The following is a 16999-nucleotide window of genomic DNA, read 5'->3' as shown; positions in this document are numbered from 1 at the left end:
GGGCTGGTGGGATGTGGAAGAAAGGGGAGTCCTCACAAACCACTTGTATGTTCCCATCTCGATGAAGGGAGCACGGCAGTACTCACACCTGAGACAGGTCAAAGTCGATTAAGGCCAAAAGTCCCCGCCTACCCTCCGCCCAACCCAGCCGACCTCCCTCCAGTCAGTGGCCTAGACTCTGTCCCCAGCACCAGACGGAGGCCACACAGCTCAGCAGCACAGCCTCTTTTTATTAACCATCTTCCCTGGTATGAATGTGCACGAGTAGAAAAGAAACCGTAAAATACCCTGGCAGGGAGGGCAGAGCAGGGGGCTCCTGAGGTTAGGCCAAATGGCCAGATTCCAGCTCCTTCTCCTGACAGGTCTGTTTCTGTGCGAGGACTTCCCTTACATCCCCCATCCCTTAGCTGAAATCCAACCTCAGGGGGCTATGCATCCCTGCTGACTGGACCTCCTAGCCTTGGCAGGGATGGGCGCTGGAAGGGCCTGGCACTATGCAGGGGCTGAGAGAAAGCAGCAGCATGGGTCTTGCCTGAGGGGCTGAGGGTGGGTGGAGGGGGGCACGGGGATGTGAGGAAAGGTGGTCATCCAGGCCGGGAACTGAGCAGAAACCTATTTTGCCGCCAGGCCTGCCTCTGCTTCTGTGAGCTCACTGCCCTGAGTGGAGGGTCCTGCTCACCTGTGCTATGGAGGTTTTGGGCAGGAGGGGCTGAGGAAATGCTGTGAGTTCCAGGTGGAGGAAGCCCGATTCAATGCCTGGGTTTGGTCGAAGTGAACAGCCGGAGAAGGAAAAATGGGAATGCAGACCAGGAAAACAGTGTTCCTCCTCACCCCATCTGGGGCACAATCCATGTGTGACCTCAGTGTGATTGACAGACGGCTGAGGCTGGCCCAGTGGACCCCTGGAGCTGCAGAAGTGGGCAAGAGAAGGGAGGTCTACTACCCCCAGGCTTACGTGAGAGACTGAGCTAGAAAAATGGGGTAGGGGGTGAAGAAACAATGAAGGGAGGGAGCAGACCAGATCTGGACTGGAAGGGAAACTTCCACACTGGCGTGACTATACTCAAATGTTGCCCAGTCAGTGACAACTCGGCTGCTCTTCTCTGACGGCTACCCTGCTAGGGCCGACAGGAGAGAGATGACTCAAGAGCAGGCAGAAGAGAAGCAGTCACCGAAAGAGAAGCTATCAGAGAGGCTCCCCCAGACCCTGACTAGCCCAGCCTGCATGGGTTTGGAAGGTTCCAGCCTTCTCTATCACCCAACCTGTGCCTCTGAAATGAGGGGCCCACCTGGAATTAGAGCGAGAAAAGCAGACGTCCTGCCAAGGGAAAAACTAACCAAGGAATCCTCACAGCACCGTGGCAGCACGGCACGGCCCCCGGCCTCTGGTTCGGAGCCGGGCTGGCACCGTTTGTAAACATTAGACTTGATGATGTCTGCGAATGGAGGCAGACAGGGATGCCTGGACCCTCAGGTTTGGGGAAAGAGGCCCCAGGACGGGGTGGACAAGGCATGACTCTATCTACCTCTGTGCATCTGTATGACTTTTGTGCTACCTTTGGAAGTTGCCCGATCCCAGAGAAGCCACTGTGGGCTAAGTGGCTGACAACGGGCAGGCACGGACGGGGTCCCAGGGTGATGAGAGCAGCTCCTGCTCAGGACAGGCTGCTCTGTGGAGGATGGCGGTGGCCCTCTGCCCACACTCTTTCTCCAAAGTTAAGTCAGACTGGGTTCTTTTTTTCTGAGATGTTCTGACACTCTTCCCCTGTGTTTTTCAGGAATGGAGAATTGAGCATTGGAGGGCAAGGAAGGTTCTTCTGTGACCCAAGACCTTGCCCTGCCCATCCTCACACTGCTGGGACTGGAAAGCAGGAGGGAAACCGGGTTTGATCTCACTCCAGAACTGTCCCCGGAAAAGGATGTCCAGATGTCATCCCACCAGTAAAGGGGAATGATGTTGGACTCAGGGTGGCCCCACAGCTTGAAGAGATGGGTTCCTGGGTCCAGCGGCAAAGGCCACGTGTTGCCTGGAAGCAGTGGTTATGCCAAGAGATCCACAAAGATGGCGTTGGCTGTGGTCTGGCCGAAGATGAAGGCTCCCAGGGTGACCAAGAGGACACCATAACTGACCAGCGCCCACCAGCTGTAGGGCAGAGGAAGAGAGGGGCCTAGTCAGTCAACCCATCCTTGACTTTGCAGACTTTATATCTATCTATCTATCAGTTAATTATTGTAATAACTTATACCACTTCTCCTGTGGGTAGGCACTTCCTACTTCTAAGTGACTTTTCATACAAAGATATGTGGGACCAGACTATATGATCCCTAGACCATGGGTCAGTAGACCTAGACCTAATAGGATTCATGGACTGGTCACAGCAAGCCAAGGGCAGAACCAGGATTAGAATGCATATGTTCTGATGGAAATATGTTCAGGGAAAAGCAGCTCATGTGGAATGTGACCCATTCCATTTACAAAAAAAAAAAAAAAGCAGACATCTGCAAATCAATGTATCAAAGAAAGCAACAGGGCATTAAGAGGGTATGACAGGGTACTGAGATTCAAAATGATTTTAATTTTCTTCCTTAGACTTATATTTTTAAAGTTTTTTATAAGGAATATTATGTGCACATTTTTTTAAAAAAAGCTTGCAACCAGTTTTCAACCTCTGTGCTATTCAAGAAAATGTGGATATTAAAACAATGTCATATTTTTCATCTATCAGACTAACAGAAATTTAAAAGTCTGTTCCATACAATCCTGGCAGAGCTGTGCAGAAGAGGCACTCGCACTCTCTGCTTTTAGGACTCTGAGTGGTACTGCCTTTCTAGAGGGAGATTTGAATCCATGTGCCAAAGTCAAAAGGAGCACATCCCATGATTCAGCAATTCCCTTCTAAGAATTGATCCTACTAAGATCTTCAAAACAGGTGTGCCAAATCGCCCATGTAAAAGAGTATTCATGCATTCACAAAACAGAACACTCTGCAGTCCTCAAAAGAGGGAAGAAGTGGACGGATCTTCCTGTGCTGACAGTGATCTCTAAGACACATGGTTAAGTGAACCGCAAACATTAGGAGAGTCTGGCATGAAGCCATTTTTGGAGAACCCCAAATAGACACAGAGCATCACATGCTTGTGCATACACACGCATGCTTCATGCACAGAGCTCTCTCAGGAGGAGGGATGCGGCGGGGAGGGCGCTGCAGGGGGAAGAGGGACTTCCACACTCTTCTCTGAAGTCCAGTAGCATTGAAGCTGTTACAACCAGCATGTGCCACCCATTTAAAAAGGGATTTAGAAAACCCTTATGGCTTTCACGTTCACAAGTCTCTCGATCCTTGTTTCTGGCCCCCCTGCCCCCACCGGACCACCCCTCATCCAGCACCTCCCTGACAGGACCACAGGGGTGCCCTGCTTTACCTGGCCGGCTTGACTTCTTCCATCTCAGACAGTTTGGCTTGAATGAGGCACAGTCCTAGAAGAGAAGAGGCGGTCCCCAGAGCTCAGGTGGACTCCTTCACTGGGGCTTCCCCCCACCCTTTATCAAGAGATGGTGACAGTGAGTCGAGAAGGGCCTGTGTGTGTTCCTCCCCGATACCCCATCTCCGCCTCCACTCCCCGCACAGCTGAGGCACCTGACAGGCACCCCATGGGCTGCACACGAGCCACAGAGCTCAGGGGCAGCAGCCCCCACCACACCCGGGGCCCTTCCCTGTGCCCTTCTGAGCAGGTGTGGCCGCCACTGCTCCAAGCAATGTGGCAAGGCCTTTCCAGTTGGTCTCCCAGGGAGGAGTGAGGTGGGTACAGGCAGAACTCGTGGCTGGGCCCAAGGGACAATTTCCTGGGGACGTGGTGGCAGACATCATGTGTCCATCTCCCGACCTCTGCATCAGTGTGCGGCCACCAGACCCCATCAGCCTCTGGGCTATCCCAAGCCGAACCAGCCCGACCCCTCATCGTCATGCAGCGACCAATGCGTGAAGGAAAGGTTTAGGAGTGCAGGCTGGGTCAAATAAGCTGCTACTCAAGCCTTGAGTCTGTTGACTTCCCCTCATCGCCTCATCAGCAAAGTGGAGAAAGCACCTGGACCTTCTTTTCAGGAGGGGCGGGGCTCAGCCACGGAGCCTGAGGCGGGTGGTTAATAAGCGCTAGCAGGAGCGCAAAGGAGGAGCTGAGGCCCAGAGACCTGGGGGGCCAGGTGCTGTGGGGGGGGCGGGGGTCCCCACCTGGGAAGACAAAGATGAAGCAGGCGGCCAGGCCTCCGATGACCGAGATGACCTTGCCGATGTCAGGGATGAAGAGTGCCAGCAGCAGGGTGAGCAGGAACCAGACGAGGGTCTGTAGCACGCGCCGGCGCCGCTCGCGCCCCACGTCCTCCTCCACGGGCATCCCCTGATAGCGCAGCCACAGGCCTTCGACCACCGCCCTGCCCGCAAGGACGTGGCTCAGAGGCCCCTCCAGTTTCTGGAGCTAGACCTCGAGCCAGTAGACTGGGGGTATGGCCCTAAGCTCTGCGCCTGTTTCCTGTTGTGTGAAGTGGGCCTAGCGGTACTCCATGGGGACCAGAGGGGATGGTGGATGTGATACGTTCAGTGCCTGGCCCGGCCCAGGATGTCTTCGCCCCGTGGGAACTCATGCTATTATTCTCCCCAGGTACCTACAAGGCTAGGTGTTCAGGAAAGGACCTGGACTACAGGTTCTTAGAGGACTCAGAGAAGGTCAAAGGACCACGTTCAAAGGGCTTTCAAAAAGGGAGAGGGTTTACAGGGAGGGAGTACCCCCATGGTGTGGGGAGGGTGCTCACCGCCCACAGAAGTGTAGGATGGGGTAAGAGGTGAGCACGCTCAGGATGATGAAGGCGCGGGCAACGGCCACAGCCATGTCCTCAGAAGGGTAGGACAGCAGCACGTCGGGGTCCACGGCAGCTCCAAAGGTCAGGAAGCCACAGATGCCTGAGGACAGGGACAAGAGGGCTGGGCAGAGGTGATCCTGGGAGGGTAAGGGGATGGACCTTTTACTCCTGGGTGCAGCGTCAGATGGGGAGGGTGCTGGAGCAGCTCTGGAGGCTAAGACGGTGTCAGGGTGGGACCCGAGGCCTCCTCCCTGACTTCTCCCATTCCATCCCCACTGCCAACTTTGTCATCTTGAGCTCACCCAGCACATTCCTCTGCACGAACATTCTGTCTGCCCAGCCCTTCACACCCCTCTCCCCTCACCTTCAGGTCGCTGCTCAGATGTCCATTCCACAGAGAACGTGCCCACCCAGCCCATCCACAATGACCCCCCGGCCCTGGGCACTCCCTCACATCACCCTGCTCTATCTTCCTCAGACTGCTACTTTCTCTCTGCATTTTCTTTTTTTAACACTTGTTCATCATGTGTCTCCCCAGCCAGAACACGAGCCCCAGGAGGCCAGGGGCTCTGCCTATTTGCCTTTCCTATTCCTAGCTTTGTCTTCAGAGGTAGAACAGTGCTGGCCCCGTAACACCTGTGGAAAGAATCACAGGGCCTGGCTTCCTTGTCTTCTGGTCCTGCACTGTCATCCAAACCATTCCCTGCGTGGCACCCATAGCCATTTTTTGCCAAGATGTGTCCCTGCTTGAAATGCTTCCTCTCTGGCTCCCAACAGTCCTCAGGCCCAATAGGCCCAACAGGCCCTGTCTGGCCTCCCTGCCTGCTCCCAACTCTGTCCACTCCAGACCTTTCTGTCCCTGCCTTCAGATTCTGACTCCTCATCACTGGGGCCTTCCCAGTTGCCACCCGCTCAGAGAGGAGGCTTCTGTGAACCATCCCCTTTCTGTGATCCATGGTGGCCATCCCCACCTCTCCCAGTCCCACTCACAACTTCCCTGTTTGACTGTCACAGTGGCACTCACCACTGTCTAGAATGCCTTACTGATTCCTGATTTACTCTGTAAGGCTCTCTCTGGCTAGACCATCAATTCCATGAGAGCAGGACCATGGCCGTCAATCTTCACAGCATCCCCCATGCTGGGAACAGTTCCTGGCACTTACTAGGGACTGATTGAGACCTGCTGAATGAATGCATGAATACAGCTCTCTCATTCGGGTGGGAGGAGGCCTAAGGCAGCCCGAGTTCAAGCCAACACCTACAGAAGTGTTTGATATGCTGGAAGTGCAGGGCTGTCCCCCTGGAGAGCTGGGCCAGAGGACATAGAGACAAAGAGGGAAAGTGGGAGCACTCCAAGTCCAGCCATTGGAGGGGAGCACTCACCCGTGCCCATGTAGACAGCGAGGGCAATGACCATGGCGGCTGTCACCACCCCACCCCAAGTCTTCACCTTGGGCTGCCGCATGCTGTTGAAGACGGGCACGCTGCTCACGTGGCACTGTCAGGATGAAGGTCACAGTTATGAGGCAGAGTGATCCCTTCCCTGGTTTCCAGAGGGAGGTACGTTGGGGGACAAAAGCCATGGGGACAAAGGACAACGCCCAGGGCCCTGACTTTTGTCTTTCCTCCCAGGATGTCCCCATCCTCCCTGTAATGTGGGGTCCAGCCCGGAATGGGGAACGAGCTGAGAGGTGACAGGATCCTTGCAACCAGCACCTGAAATCCGAAGCAGATGGTGGGCATAGCATTGAACACGGCCACCCAGGAAGCTGGCCTGTGGACAAAGACACAAGAATCTGATGCATGTGCACCCCATGCAGAGCCACCGATCACCCCCATGTCCTGCTTCACTCAGGCCACCAGGGCCCTCCCCCACCACTATTCTACACATTTAACCCCCTCTAAGTCTGGAAACAGGGAGAGGGCACATCTCCATTTCACAGGTCAGCAAACTGGGGCTGTGGAAGACCCTGCAGAGACCCAAATCCTGAATTTCTGGCTCCTGTACCGGACCTTTCTTTGCTTTTTCAAAAATAGGAAACTTTTTTTGGCTTTAAATGACAAAACCAATTTCTCCTCATACAGAAGATAAAGAAATTAAACGAGCACAAGCTGCAAAAACGTGCAAGTCCACTGTGGTAGTCTCTGTAACCAGAGGTCTTGTCTCATGACGACTCATCTGTTGGATATTGGTGGCAAAGTCTCCCCATCCCTGGTCTTCACTCTTCCCTCCAATAAAAAGAGATAAGGACCTCCTGCCTCCTTCCTACAATGACTGATGAGTCAAGCTCTGGTGAGCCAATGAGCCTTGAGAAGAGCACCTATGTGGCCCAGCACCTCCTGGGGCCCAAGTGGTGGCTTCTCCCGGGGGTTCTTACCCACCTGGTCAGGATGTCCCCTGGGGTCATCTCTTTATCTGGCCAGATATATTTGATGATAATGATGGCAGTGACGTACCAGGTGCCCACGACGCTCAAGAAGCTGCCAGAAAGAATGGACTGAGTTTCCTCTTCCCCAGCCCCAGCTTCCCTCCCTGATTTCACCCCAGGGAGTACCCACCCTCAGCTCTAGTGACCACAGTGTCTACTGAGTGAATTGGGGGACTATTCCAAACAAAGAATAAAATAATGCATAAGAAATAAGTTTTAGAGAGGTGCCTGGTTGGCTCAGTCAGAAGAGCATAAGACTCTTGATCCTGGGGTCATGAGTTTGAGCCTCATGTTGGGTGTAGAAATAAATAAACTTAAAAAAAAAATACGTTTTAGAGAAACTGGTCACAGCTTGGAGGGAGCTGGTCCCCAAGAGGGGGCCAGACTGACATTTCTAACCATGAGGAAATGCACTGGTTCAGCTCCATGGATCAGAGGTCTGGGCCTCAAAGCCCATCTGTTACTTCCATCAGTGCAGCCCCCGCTTGGTGACAGCTGCGAGTAGGGCCCTTGAGAACTAGGAGGTGCTGGAGGGAAAAGGGCTGGGATGTCTGGGATGTCAACATGAAAGGGGACCCCGGAGATAGCGGAGTGTGACCCTGTCAAATATAAATTGCAGGAAACGCTCAGAATCACACAGCTTTTCAGACCTTGAGCCAGGAAGCCAGTCCTCTCCCTTCATACCAAGCTACATGGAACACTGGGCCAGGCTTGACAATATCAAATGATCAAATGATCAAAAATCCACTCTCCCTGGGAAAACCACAGCCCTGCCGGGAAGCTGCCTTCACATTCCTGATTATCATCTGTCCCTTCTTTGACAAGGACATTTGGGGCGGAGTCTCTCACTGATGCAAAGGGCCACTGTCTTCCTTGTGGCTGACACATAAGGAAACCTTAGGCCAGAAGCCTTGCAAGCCCTGCTCCACCCTGCCTTGCCCACTCTTGCTGCCCCAGAAGGAGAGGGCTTCTCCAGCAGTGCCTGGGTCTCTAGCTGCCTGTGACAGGAGCTTCCGTCTGGCCTGGGCTGGGGTGGGGCCTCCAAACCTGGCATATTTCTGGAAGCCGATCTCTCTGGGGATGGAAAGGGGCAGGATGAAGAGAAAGGCCGTGAGGCTGATGGTGAACTTTCGGTCTGTGTACCAGGGGCTGCCACTGGCCCCCTCAGGCTCCTTTGCCATCACAGCTATAACTGCACAGGAAAGAAGGAGGGAATATCACTCTGGGCTCCTGCAGGCTGCGGCCCTCCCCTCTGGTGAGCCTCAGGACCTCCATCAGAGTAATGGGCTCAGCAGCCAGGGGGGAGGATTTGCAGAAGAATGCCGGACCCAGGCCAGGCCCTGGGCAGGTGTTTGTGCCTGTCCCCTCCCCCCGGGAGCACCAGCCCTGAGGGGGAGGGATGAAGTAGATCCCGAGGGGGAGCCTCACTCTTGTCTTGTTGGTCCCCAATGATGATGAGGAAGGCGATGCAGGTGCCAAAGGTGTAGATGGCAATGGTCACCTCACAAAGCACTCCCGTCAGCTTGCCACACACGGCCCACACCACCTCCTGGAAGGTCCTCTCGTTGCTGGCCTGGGAGCAGTAGGCCAGGATGACGAGGCCACTGATGATGAAGACCAGCATGCCCTGCAGGCAGGACAGAGCCAGAGGCTGTGCGGAAGGCCTGGCAGCAAACGGCAGTCCGGGCTTGCACAGCGTTGACGAGGCCAATGCCCGAAGCCGGCTCGCTAAATGAGTCTAATCTTGCCGGCAACTTTACCAGATGGCTGAAGGCTGCCGAACTGAGGTTTTCTCTCAAAACAGAAATAAAGTCTTGTGGAAAATTTCAAACGTACACAAGAGTAGACAGGATGGTATCATGAACCCCCATTCACCCACCACTCGGCTTCAAAAATAACCAGTTCATGGCCCATCGTGTTTCTGCTATGCCCCCTCCCACTCTGGATTATTTGGAAGGAAATACAGGCTACTAAATTATTTCACCAGTAAATATTTCAGCATGTAGTTCTAAAAGACAAGGGCCCGCTTTTAAGACATAAACTACACAATTATTCAATACGCGGCTGATGTCCAAACTTCCCTGACTGCTGGGAAGCGCTCTGAAGCCTCCTCTGGGCTCAGAGGAAAGAATGCTGGAATTGATTGGTACTGTCTGCCAAGGGTGCGGGTGGGGACAGAGGTGGCAGGTGTCACCTACCACTATCTCAGATGCAAAACCCCCCTTCTGAATGAAGTCAAGAGCCTTGCCCCAGCCCCTGAACTGCATTTCCACTGGAGCAGCGAGTGCACTCACCATCTGCAGCGCAACACCAGCAGCCACCCCACCTGCCGTGCTGAAGGCGGCCGGGAAGTTGAGCAGCCCTGCACCTAGGCAGGCGTTGACGACGATGAAGATGGCCCCAAGGGTGGAAGTGGTACCTCTGCCCAGACCCTCAGGAGAGGCCTCCCCTTCACTCTTGGGGGCCGTGTCCACACAGGGACTCTGCAGCAGACGGGCCCGCTCCCCAGAGTCCATGCTCGAGCCCCACTCGCCAAGGTCACTGTTGATGCTGACCTGGGCCATGGCCCCGGGAGCCTGCTTCCCACTGGGTTTGCAGATTTGGCCTCACAATCACATCCTTGGGGCAGCTGAGAGAACACCTTCAGCTGGAGGGCGGCACCAGCCTGTTTGGGACTATTATCCCAGGTTGCCTGTGAGCCCCAGCTCTTCTCAACCTAGATGGGAGAGACAGGTACTCCTGTTATCCTGAGAGGGGCACAGAAAGCTGAACTGACATTCTGAAGGTCAGATGGCTGAGATTCAAATCCAGGTGTGCCTCTGTGCAGAATACATTACTGGGAGCCAGAGTGTAGGGTGGCGGAGACAGAAATATATCCCATGCAAATCCTGCTTGCTTCAGGCTTACAGATACTTAGGGTCAGTAAGAGATAAACATAAAATAGAGGCGTACTAACATATCAGCACTACAGAGAGGCTACACGCTGGGCAGGAGTATCACAGACATGTCTTACCTCTCTTTTTTAAAAAAAATTTTAAAGATTTTTATTTATTTATTTGACAGACAGAGATCACAAGTAGGCAGAGAAGCAGGCAGAGAGTGAGGAGGAAGCAGGCTCCCCGCCGAGCAGAGAGCCCGATGCAGGGCTCTATCCCAGGACCCTAGGATCATGATCTGAGCCGAAGGCAGAGCCTTTAACCCACTGAGCCACCCAGGTGCCCTGGACATATCTTACCTCATTCAATTCTTACCACAGTGGTCATAAGGTTCAGAGAGATCATATCACTGACCCAGGGTCACATATTAGCAAGAGGGAGAACAGGATTTGGATCTCTATCAGCCTGTTTCTACCTCACAGGGTTGCAAGAACAGCCCTCACCTAGAACTGTCAGTATTTCCGTGTATTACAGTCCCATACAACCCCCTCTGGCCCAGAGTCTAAATTCTGCGTAGCTTCCAAAGCCCTTCAAAATTCAAGGCTAATTCTCATTTTTCTCCTGGGTGACTGACCTAACCACTGCCCATCAGAGGCATCCCTCTGATGCCCTCAGTACACTGAGGGAGGGGTTTAGAATGGCTATTGAGAGCCCCTAGACCGTCAGATGTTTCTCATTTCTCCTCCTGGTGATGGCTGAACAAAAATGGGAATCGTACACTCCTGAGAGGTTAAAGGAAGAATGTGGGTGCTCTCAGACAACCGTCACCAAGCATGCAACCAAGGAACCCAGCTCCAGAGGAAATCTCTCTCTGCCAGCTCCAAGTCCAGAAAGATCAGTCAGATGCCACAGGGCTTCCTCTTATTGCAACCTGTTACCCAACCAGTAACTCAGCAAAAAATCAAAGCTGTGGGTAGTGGAGGTAGAGTTTGGGGCTCCTAGCTTTCCAGCACAGCTCGAGAGAGAGAGCCGTGTGAAGTCAGCACTCCCCAGAGTCGTGAGACCTCCTCATCCACCCTGCTTGCATCTCAGACACAGAGGTCTCTGCACTGGTCCAAGACTTCCCAGCTCTCCTTCCCCCAAAAGTCCTCAGCTCCACAACCCCCAGCTTACCTGCTATTTTCACCTGATGGTCTATGGTGGAGGGTGTGTTGCTTCTTACAGCTCTTTCTCTCCAAAGATCTGGGATCTGATTTTCCTCACCTCCCTCTGGCCCCAATTTATTCTTTCTCAAAACTTCACCTAAAATCTGCTGTCAGCAGAGAGAAGAGTTTGAGCCGTTTCTGTGCTGGTCAGCAGAAGGAAGGGAACTGAGCAGCTGTGACGCTAACTCACAGATCGGAGCACCAGATCAGTGAGGGGATCAGGCCCAGGGAAGGAAAAAGGCTAGAGTAATGTCACAGCCAGCGGTAGTTGGCAGAGTCAGAACTACAAGGCTGACGTCCCCAGGCTCAAGCCAGAGTTGTAACCACTGCCTTGGGCCCCTCACATTCCAATGGGAGCGGGCGCCTAGTCCAGCCTGTGGCTGGATCCCAGAAACACGCAGGGTGGGCTGCAGTGGGAAGTGGGCCAGGGCGCACCCGGGACGCACCCGGGGCTCGCCTCAGGCACCAAGCAAGGCGATGGGGCTGCTGTGAGGGAGGACAGGGAGGCCCCAGTACTGGATCCCGGCCTAGCACCAGGTGGAGACCGTCCGGGATTACCGCGCGGCAAACCCGGCCCAACCGAGGGCGAGCGGGGGACCCAGGACTTCGGGCTTCAGAGCCTTGCAGGGAGTGGGCAGGACACTACCGCAGCGGGGACCCCAGGCCCGGGACTTAACTCCACACCCTCTGCTCCTGCCACCTACCTACAGTGCTTCACGCCCGAGCCGGCAGCAGGGACACGTGAGCCGTGATCACATGACCGCCCGAGATCCAGCGGCGAGGGAGACGCTGGGAGTTGTAGTTTTTCGCCGGCTTTAGTCTTGGATGGCGCCAGCTGCGTGAATCCTCAACCCCACAGTAATGACCTGAGGTCCTCTCCCGGCCCAGTTCACCATGCTGATCCTGTTAGTTTTAATCCTGGGTGGCTCAGCTGTTTAAGCGTCTGCTTTTGGCTCAGGTCATGATTCCAGGGACCCCGCGTCAGGGTCTTTGCTCAGTGGGGAGTCTTCTTCCTCCTCTTCTGCCCCCTCCCTTCTTGAGATTTCTCTCTCTCCCAAATAAATAAATAAAAATCTTAAAAAAAAAAAAGTTATATAAATGGAATGAAACAGTCTGTACTCAGATTGGCTTTCCGTATTCAGCATAATCCCCCAGAGATCCATCCAAGTTGTTGTGTATCAACCTGTATGTTTTATTACTGAGGAACATTCCACAGTGTGTATATACCAGTTTGTGTAACTAATCACTTGCAGGATATCTGAGCTATTTGCAAATTTTTGAAACATAAGTAACTATTGGACTTTAGGCATTTTACCATAAATTTCACCCTTTTTATTAAAAAAAAAAAAAAGATTTATTGGGGTGCCTGGTGGCTCAGTGGCTTGTCAGCCTTCTGCTGATCCCAAGGGTCCTGGGATGGAGTTCTGCATCAGGCTTCCTGCTCCATGGGGAGACTGCTTCTCCCTCTGCCCTCCCTTCCACTTGCTGTCTCTAATAATAAATAAATAATATAAATAAGTAAGTAAGTAAAATCTTAAATAAAATAAATTTTAAAAAAGATTTGTTTTAGAGAGAGACACACATACCCAGAGTGAGCAGCGGGAGAGGTGTGGAGGGAGCTCCATGTGGGGCTTGATCCTAAGACCCTGGGATCATGACTTGAGCCAAAATCAAGAGTTGTATGCTTAATGGACCCAGCCACCTAGGATCCGCCAAATTCAACCTTTTAAAGTGTCTAGTAGTGGTTTTTAGTATATTCAGAGTTTTGCAACCTACCTAATTTCAGAACACTGCTATCACTCTTCCTAAACTCTGTAACTATGAGTAGTCACTCGGCACTCCTCCTTTCTCTAAGCCCCTGGAAACTATTAATCTACTGTCTGCTTCTGTGGAGTTGCCCATTCTTGACATTTCATAAAAACAGTTATATGTGACTTTGTGTCACAAGAACATGCACCTCAGACTGATATATGTGACCTTCTCATTACCTACAACATTTGCCTCCTGCTGTTTTCAAGGTTCCTCCATGCTGGAGCATGTATTAGTACTTCATCCTTTTTTATTGCTGGTTAACAGTCCATTGTTGAGCTATTCCCCATTTTGTTTATTCTTTCACCAGTTGACTGGACATTTGTGTTGCTCTCAGTTCCTGGCTCTTGTGAATAACTCATATGATAACTCACTCATATGAGTGCGACAAACACTCATAAGCAGGTTTTGTATGGATGCAGGTTTTCATTTATCTTCAGTATTTACATAGGGGTAGAATTGCTGGGTCAAATGGTAACTGTTTAAACTTTTGAATAATTGCCAGACTGCTTTCCAAAACCGCTGCACCCTTTTACATTCCTAGGAGTAGTGTATGAGTTCCCAATTTCTCCATAGCCTTGATAACCCTCATTATCTTCTCTTTTTGTTTATACCCATCCTAACAGGTATGAACAGATTCTCACTGAGGTTTTGATTTGTATTTCCCTGCTGTTAGTAGCTTATTGGCTATCAGTACATCTCTGGAGAATTGTCTATTCAGACCCCTTTCCTAGTCATTAATCGAGTTGTCTTTTGATTATTGATTTGTACTGGTTCTTTATATATTCTGTATACAAGTCCTTTATCAGACATGTAAGTTGCAGTATTAATCTCAACTTAAAATAAGATTGTTGTTTTGAAAAAGTTGGTCTTTTAGTTACTGGTTATAAGAGTAAACTAGTGGGACACCTGGGTGGCTCAGTTGGTTAAGCCTCTGCCTTTGGCACAGGTTATGATAACAGGGTCCTGGGATTTGACTCTTGCATCTTGCTCCTTGTTCAGTGGGGAGTCTGCTTCTCCCTCTGCCTGCTGCTTCTCCACTTGTTATCTCTCTGACAAATAAATAAAAATCTTTTAAAAACAGTAAACTAGTAATTTTGGAGGAAAAACCCAAAAAACGAAAAAAAAAATCCCACCAAATTCCCAAGCCTAGAAGTAAGGAAAGAGTTTTAAAAATTCTTTTCAAGGTGGGACTCCTGGTTGGCTCAGTCAGTTAAGAGCCTGCCTTCAGTTCAGGTCATGATCCCAGGTTCCTGGGATCGAGTCTCCATCCGGCTCCTTGCTCAGTGGGGAGCCTGCAACTCCCCCTGCTTGTGTGTGCATGCTCTCTGACGAATAAATAAAATCTTAAAAAATGGTTTTCTTCAAGGAGTATGAATGAGCTGGGCTTTGGTTTAGATGCAAGCCTGAAGCAGTCTCATCTAATGGTGTCCAATGGCTGCCCATGGGTCAGCTATATATGAACCACCTGGGAAGTTTTCTCTTATTTTATTTTATTTTTTTATTTATTTATTTTTTAAAATATTTTTTATTTATTTAACAGACAGAGATCACAAGTAGGTGGAGAGGCAGGCAGAGAGAGAGGGGGAAGCAGGCTCCCTGCTGAGCAGAGAGCCCGATGCGGGGCTCGATCCCAGGACTCTGAGACCATGACCCGAGCCGAAGGCAGAGGCTTAACCCACTGAGCCACCCAGGCGCCCCAGTTTTCTCTTATTTAAAAAAAAAAGATTCCCAAGCCTTATTTCAGAAATACTGAGTCAGAATGCCCAAAGGTAAGAACAGGAAACCAATATTTAAAAAATCAACACAGATTTGGAAACTATTATACCTTAAATTGTAACAGAACAAAGGCATGACTCTTCTGAGTGGGCAAACCACCTCCCCCATCACGTGCAAGCACGCTAACATCTTAGAGCGTGAGAAGCTCGGAAGGGGTGAAGCAGTCTGAACAGTGGAGAGAAGCATCAGGTTCACACCCACCAGGTCTGTTTTCAGTGAGGAATGGGACTTAGTCCAGGGTGTGCTGGTAATACATATTTAAAAATAACAAGTCAGCAGGGTGGTTAAGTTCCTTTTTTGGTTGAGGTCTTGGCAGCCAACTTTCAACCTTTGGCTCCAGACAAGAGACTTAGCAGTCAGTCCCTTTATGGATCAGTTAATAGTATTTATTGCTTTTCCTTTTAAGATATTTCCAAGACTCCCGGTAACCTGGCCCATTCACTTCCTTTTGCCGGGTTATTTCCATTAGCAAGAGGAACACAGAAGAGCCCCCGGGTCCCCAGTGTACTCTTCCCTTTGCAGGGCGAAGAAAAACAAGAGCTCACTTTCCTCTTTCCCCCTCCCTCTCAAAAAACACTGTGGTTGGGCCCGAGTCCTGTTCCACTGTCTGCTCAGTAGCTGGCCCATCTTGAATGGTTCCTAGCACTAAGCAGAAGGGACAGAATAACCTTGAGCAGGACAGATGCTAAGCAGGTGCCACTGCTAGATGTCTGCCAACAGAGCACATGACTTCATGTTAAAGGTTGCGCACTGGTAACCTACTATTTGCATCTTGCTTGCAAATCATTTTACAACAAACTGAATTAGTTGCCAACTTTTAAGCATCCGTAGACCTCCCATAGAAACCAGGATTTCCATTTAAAAAAAAAAAAAAGTTACGACCTGAGCACCTGGGTGGCTCAGTTGGTTAAGCGTCTGCCTTCGGCTCAGGTCATGATCCCAGGGTTCTGGGATGGAGTCTCCCATCAGGCTCCCTGCTCAGTGGGGAGCCTGCTTCTCCCTCTGCCTGTGCTGTCAAATAAATAAAATCTTAAAATACAAAAAACCACAAGACCTGCAATCCTGAATTTTCTCTCCGTGTTGTCATTTCCCTACCACTCCTCAACACTGAGGACGGAGGCTGCTCACCAGTTCTCTCCTATTTCACATCCCTTTTTTACTTTACATTCGCTGTTTGCTTCTGTTACCTACTTGGCTCCTGTAGACACTTAAAGTCGCCACTGCCCCTCCATTTCTTCATTCCTGTTCTATCTATAGTTTCTTTCAAGGTATTCCACTTGTTCCCCAAAGTCCAAAGGACTATACCCACATTTTCAACATTGTTGGACTGGAAAAGCCAAATGGCAAGATCAAGACCTGGCTTTTGTTTACATTTGGAACAGCTCACACACCTCCTGGCTTACAGGCAGCTGAACAGGCCGGCAAACTGCTGGGACATCTGGCCACTAACCTTTCCTTCCATTATAGAAAAACATACCATAGGAGACAGCGGTGGGGTCTGCAGTAACTTTATTTGAACAGACAAACCAAGCTGCAAGAAGTCTACATGACTGGAGCAGATGGTGGTTATCTTTCCAAAGGGTAAAGCCTGAGCCCAGCTGGCAGCACATAGAGGTTAAAACCGAAGCGCAGGGATCCGCTCTCCTGGTTCCGCCCTGCATCGCCCGCTCACGATGTGAGATGACAGACCGCACAACCACACTCAACAAAGGGGTCCAACTGGGCAGAGGTGACACCCGACAGTAGACAACCAATCACTGAAGATGATGCTGGCCTCAAGGGCTGTTACCTACTCTGGGCTATTCTCTGACGAGTAAGGTGAGGGTATGGGAGGGGCAGTAAATTATCTTCTTTGTTCTTCAAATAAGGACAGCCTATAGGATGGGGCAGGTGGTCAGTCAAGCAGTAGCGCAGGATGAATATGCATGCTAGTTTTAGATCTCTGTGGCTGAGGACAAAGAACAGCAATGATAAGGGAAAAGAGAACATTAAAATGCCTGAAAGTATTGAAAAGAACCTTTTTTTTTCTTCTTAAATAAGACAGGA

At 51.2% G+C, this 16999-nt stretch overlaps 1 protein-coding gene across 2 annotated transcripts; it reads right to left on the bottom strand.

The window, feature by feature from the left end:
- Positions 1 to 1914: 1914 nt before the first annotated feature.
- Positions 1915 to 12240, bottom strand: SLC38A7 (solute carrier family 38 member 7). 2 transcript variants are annotated; one of them, XM_032854314.1, is made up of 12 exons: positions 12070 to 12240; positions 11334 to 11472; positions 9579 to 10000; positions 8713 to 8911; positions 8332 to 8476; positions 7238 to 7336; positions 6572 to 6629; positions 6239 to 6353; positions 4808 to 4955; positions 4230 to 4429; positions 3424 to 3478; positions 1915 to 2143 (listed from the first exon to the last, which is right to left on the bottom strand). In XM_032854314.1, exons 3-12 carry the CDS (start codon positions 9846 to 9848, stop codon positions 2041 to 2043), a joined length of 1392 nt encoding a protein of 463 aa, XP_032710205.1. In that variant the 5' UTR covers positions 9849 to 10000; positions 11334 to 11472; positions 12070 to 12240; the 3' UTR covers positions 1915 to 2040. The 2 variants fall into 2 exon arrangements, with proteins under 2 accessions (XP_032710205.1, XP_032710206.1); XM_032854315.1 differs by having other exon boundaries at positions 11334 to 11469.
- Positions 12241 to 16999: the final 4759 nt, after the last annotated feature.

The sequence above is a fragment of the Lontra canadensis genome, unplaced genomic scaffold (assembly GCF_010015895.1).
Source record: "Lontra canadensis isolate GAN:19392208 unplaced genomic scaffold, GSC_riverotter_1.0 scaffold8, whole genome shotgun sequence".
NCBI lineage: Eukaryota > Metazoa > Chordata > Mammalia > Carnivora > Mustelidae > Lontra > Lontra canadensis.
Note: the sequence above shows the minus strand (reverse complement) of the source record. Positions and strands in the feature narration are given on the sequence as shown.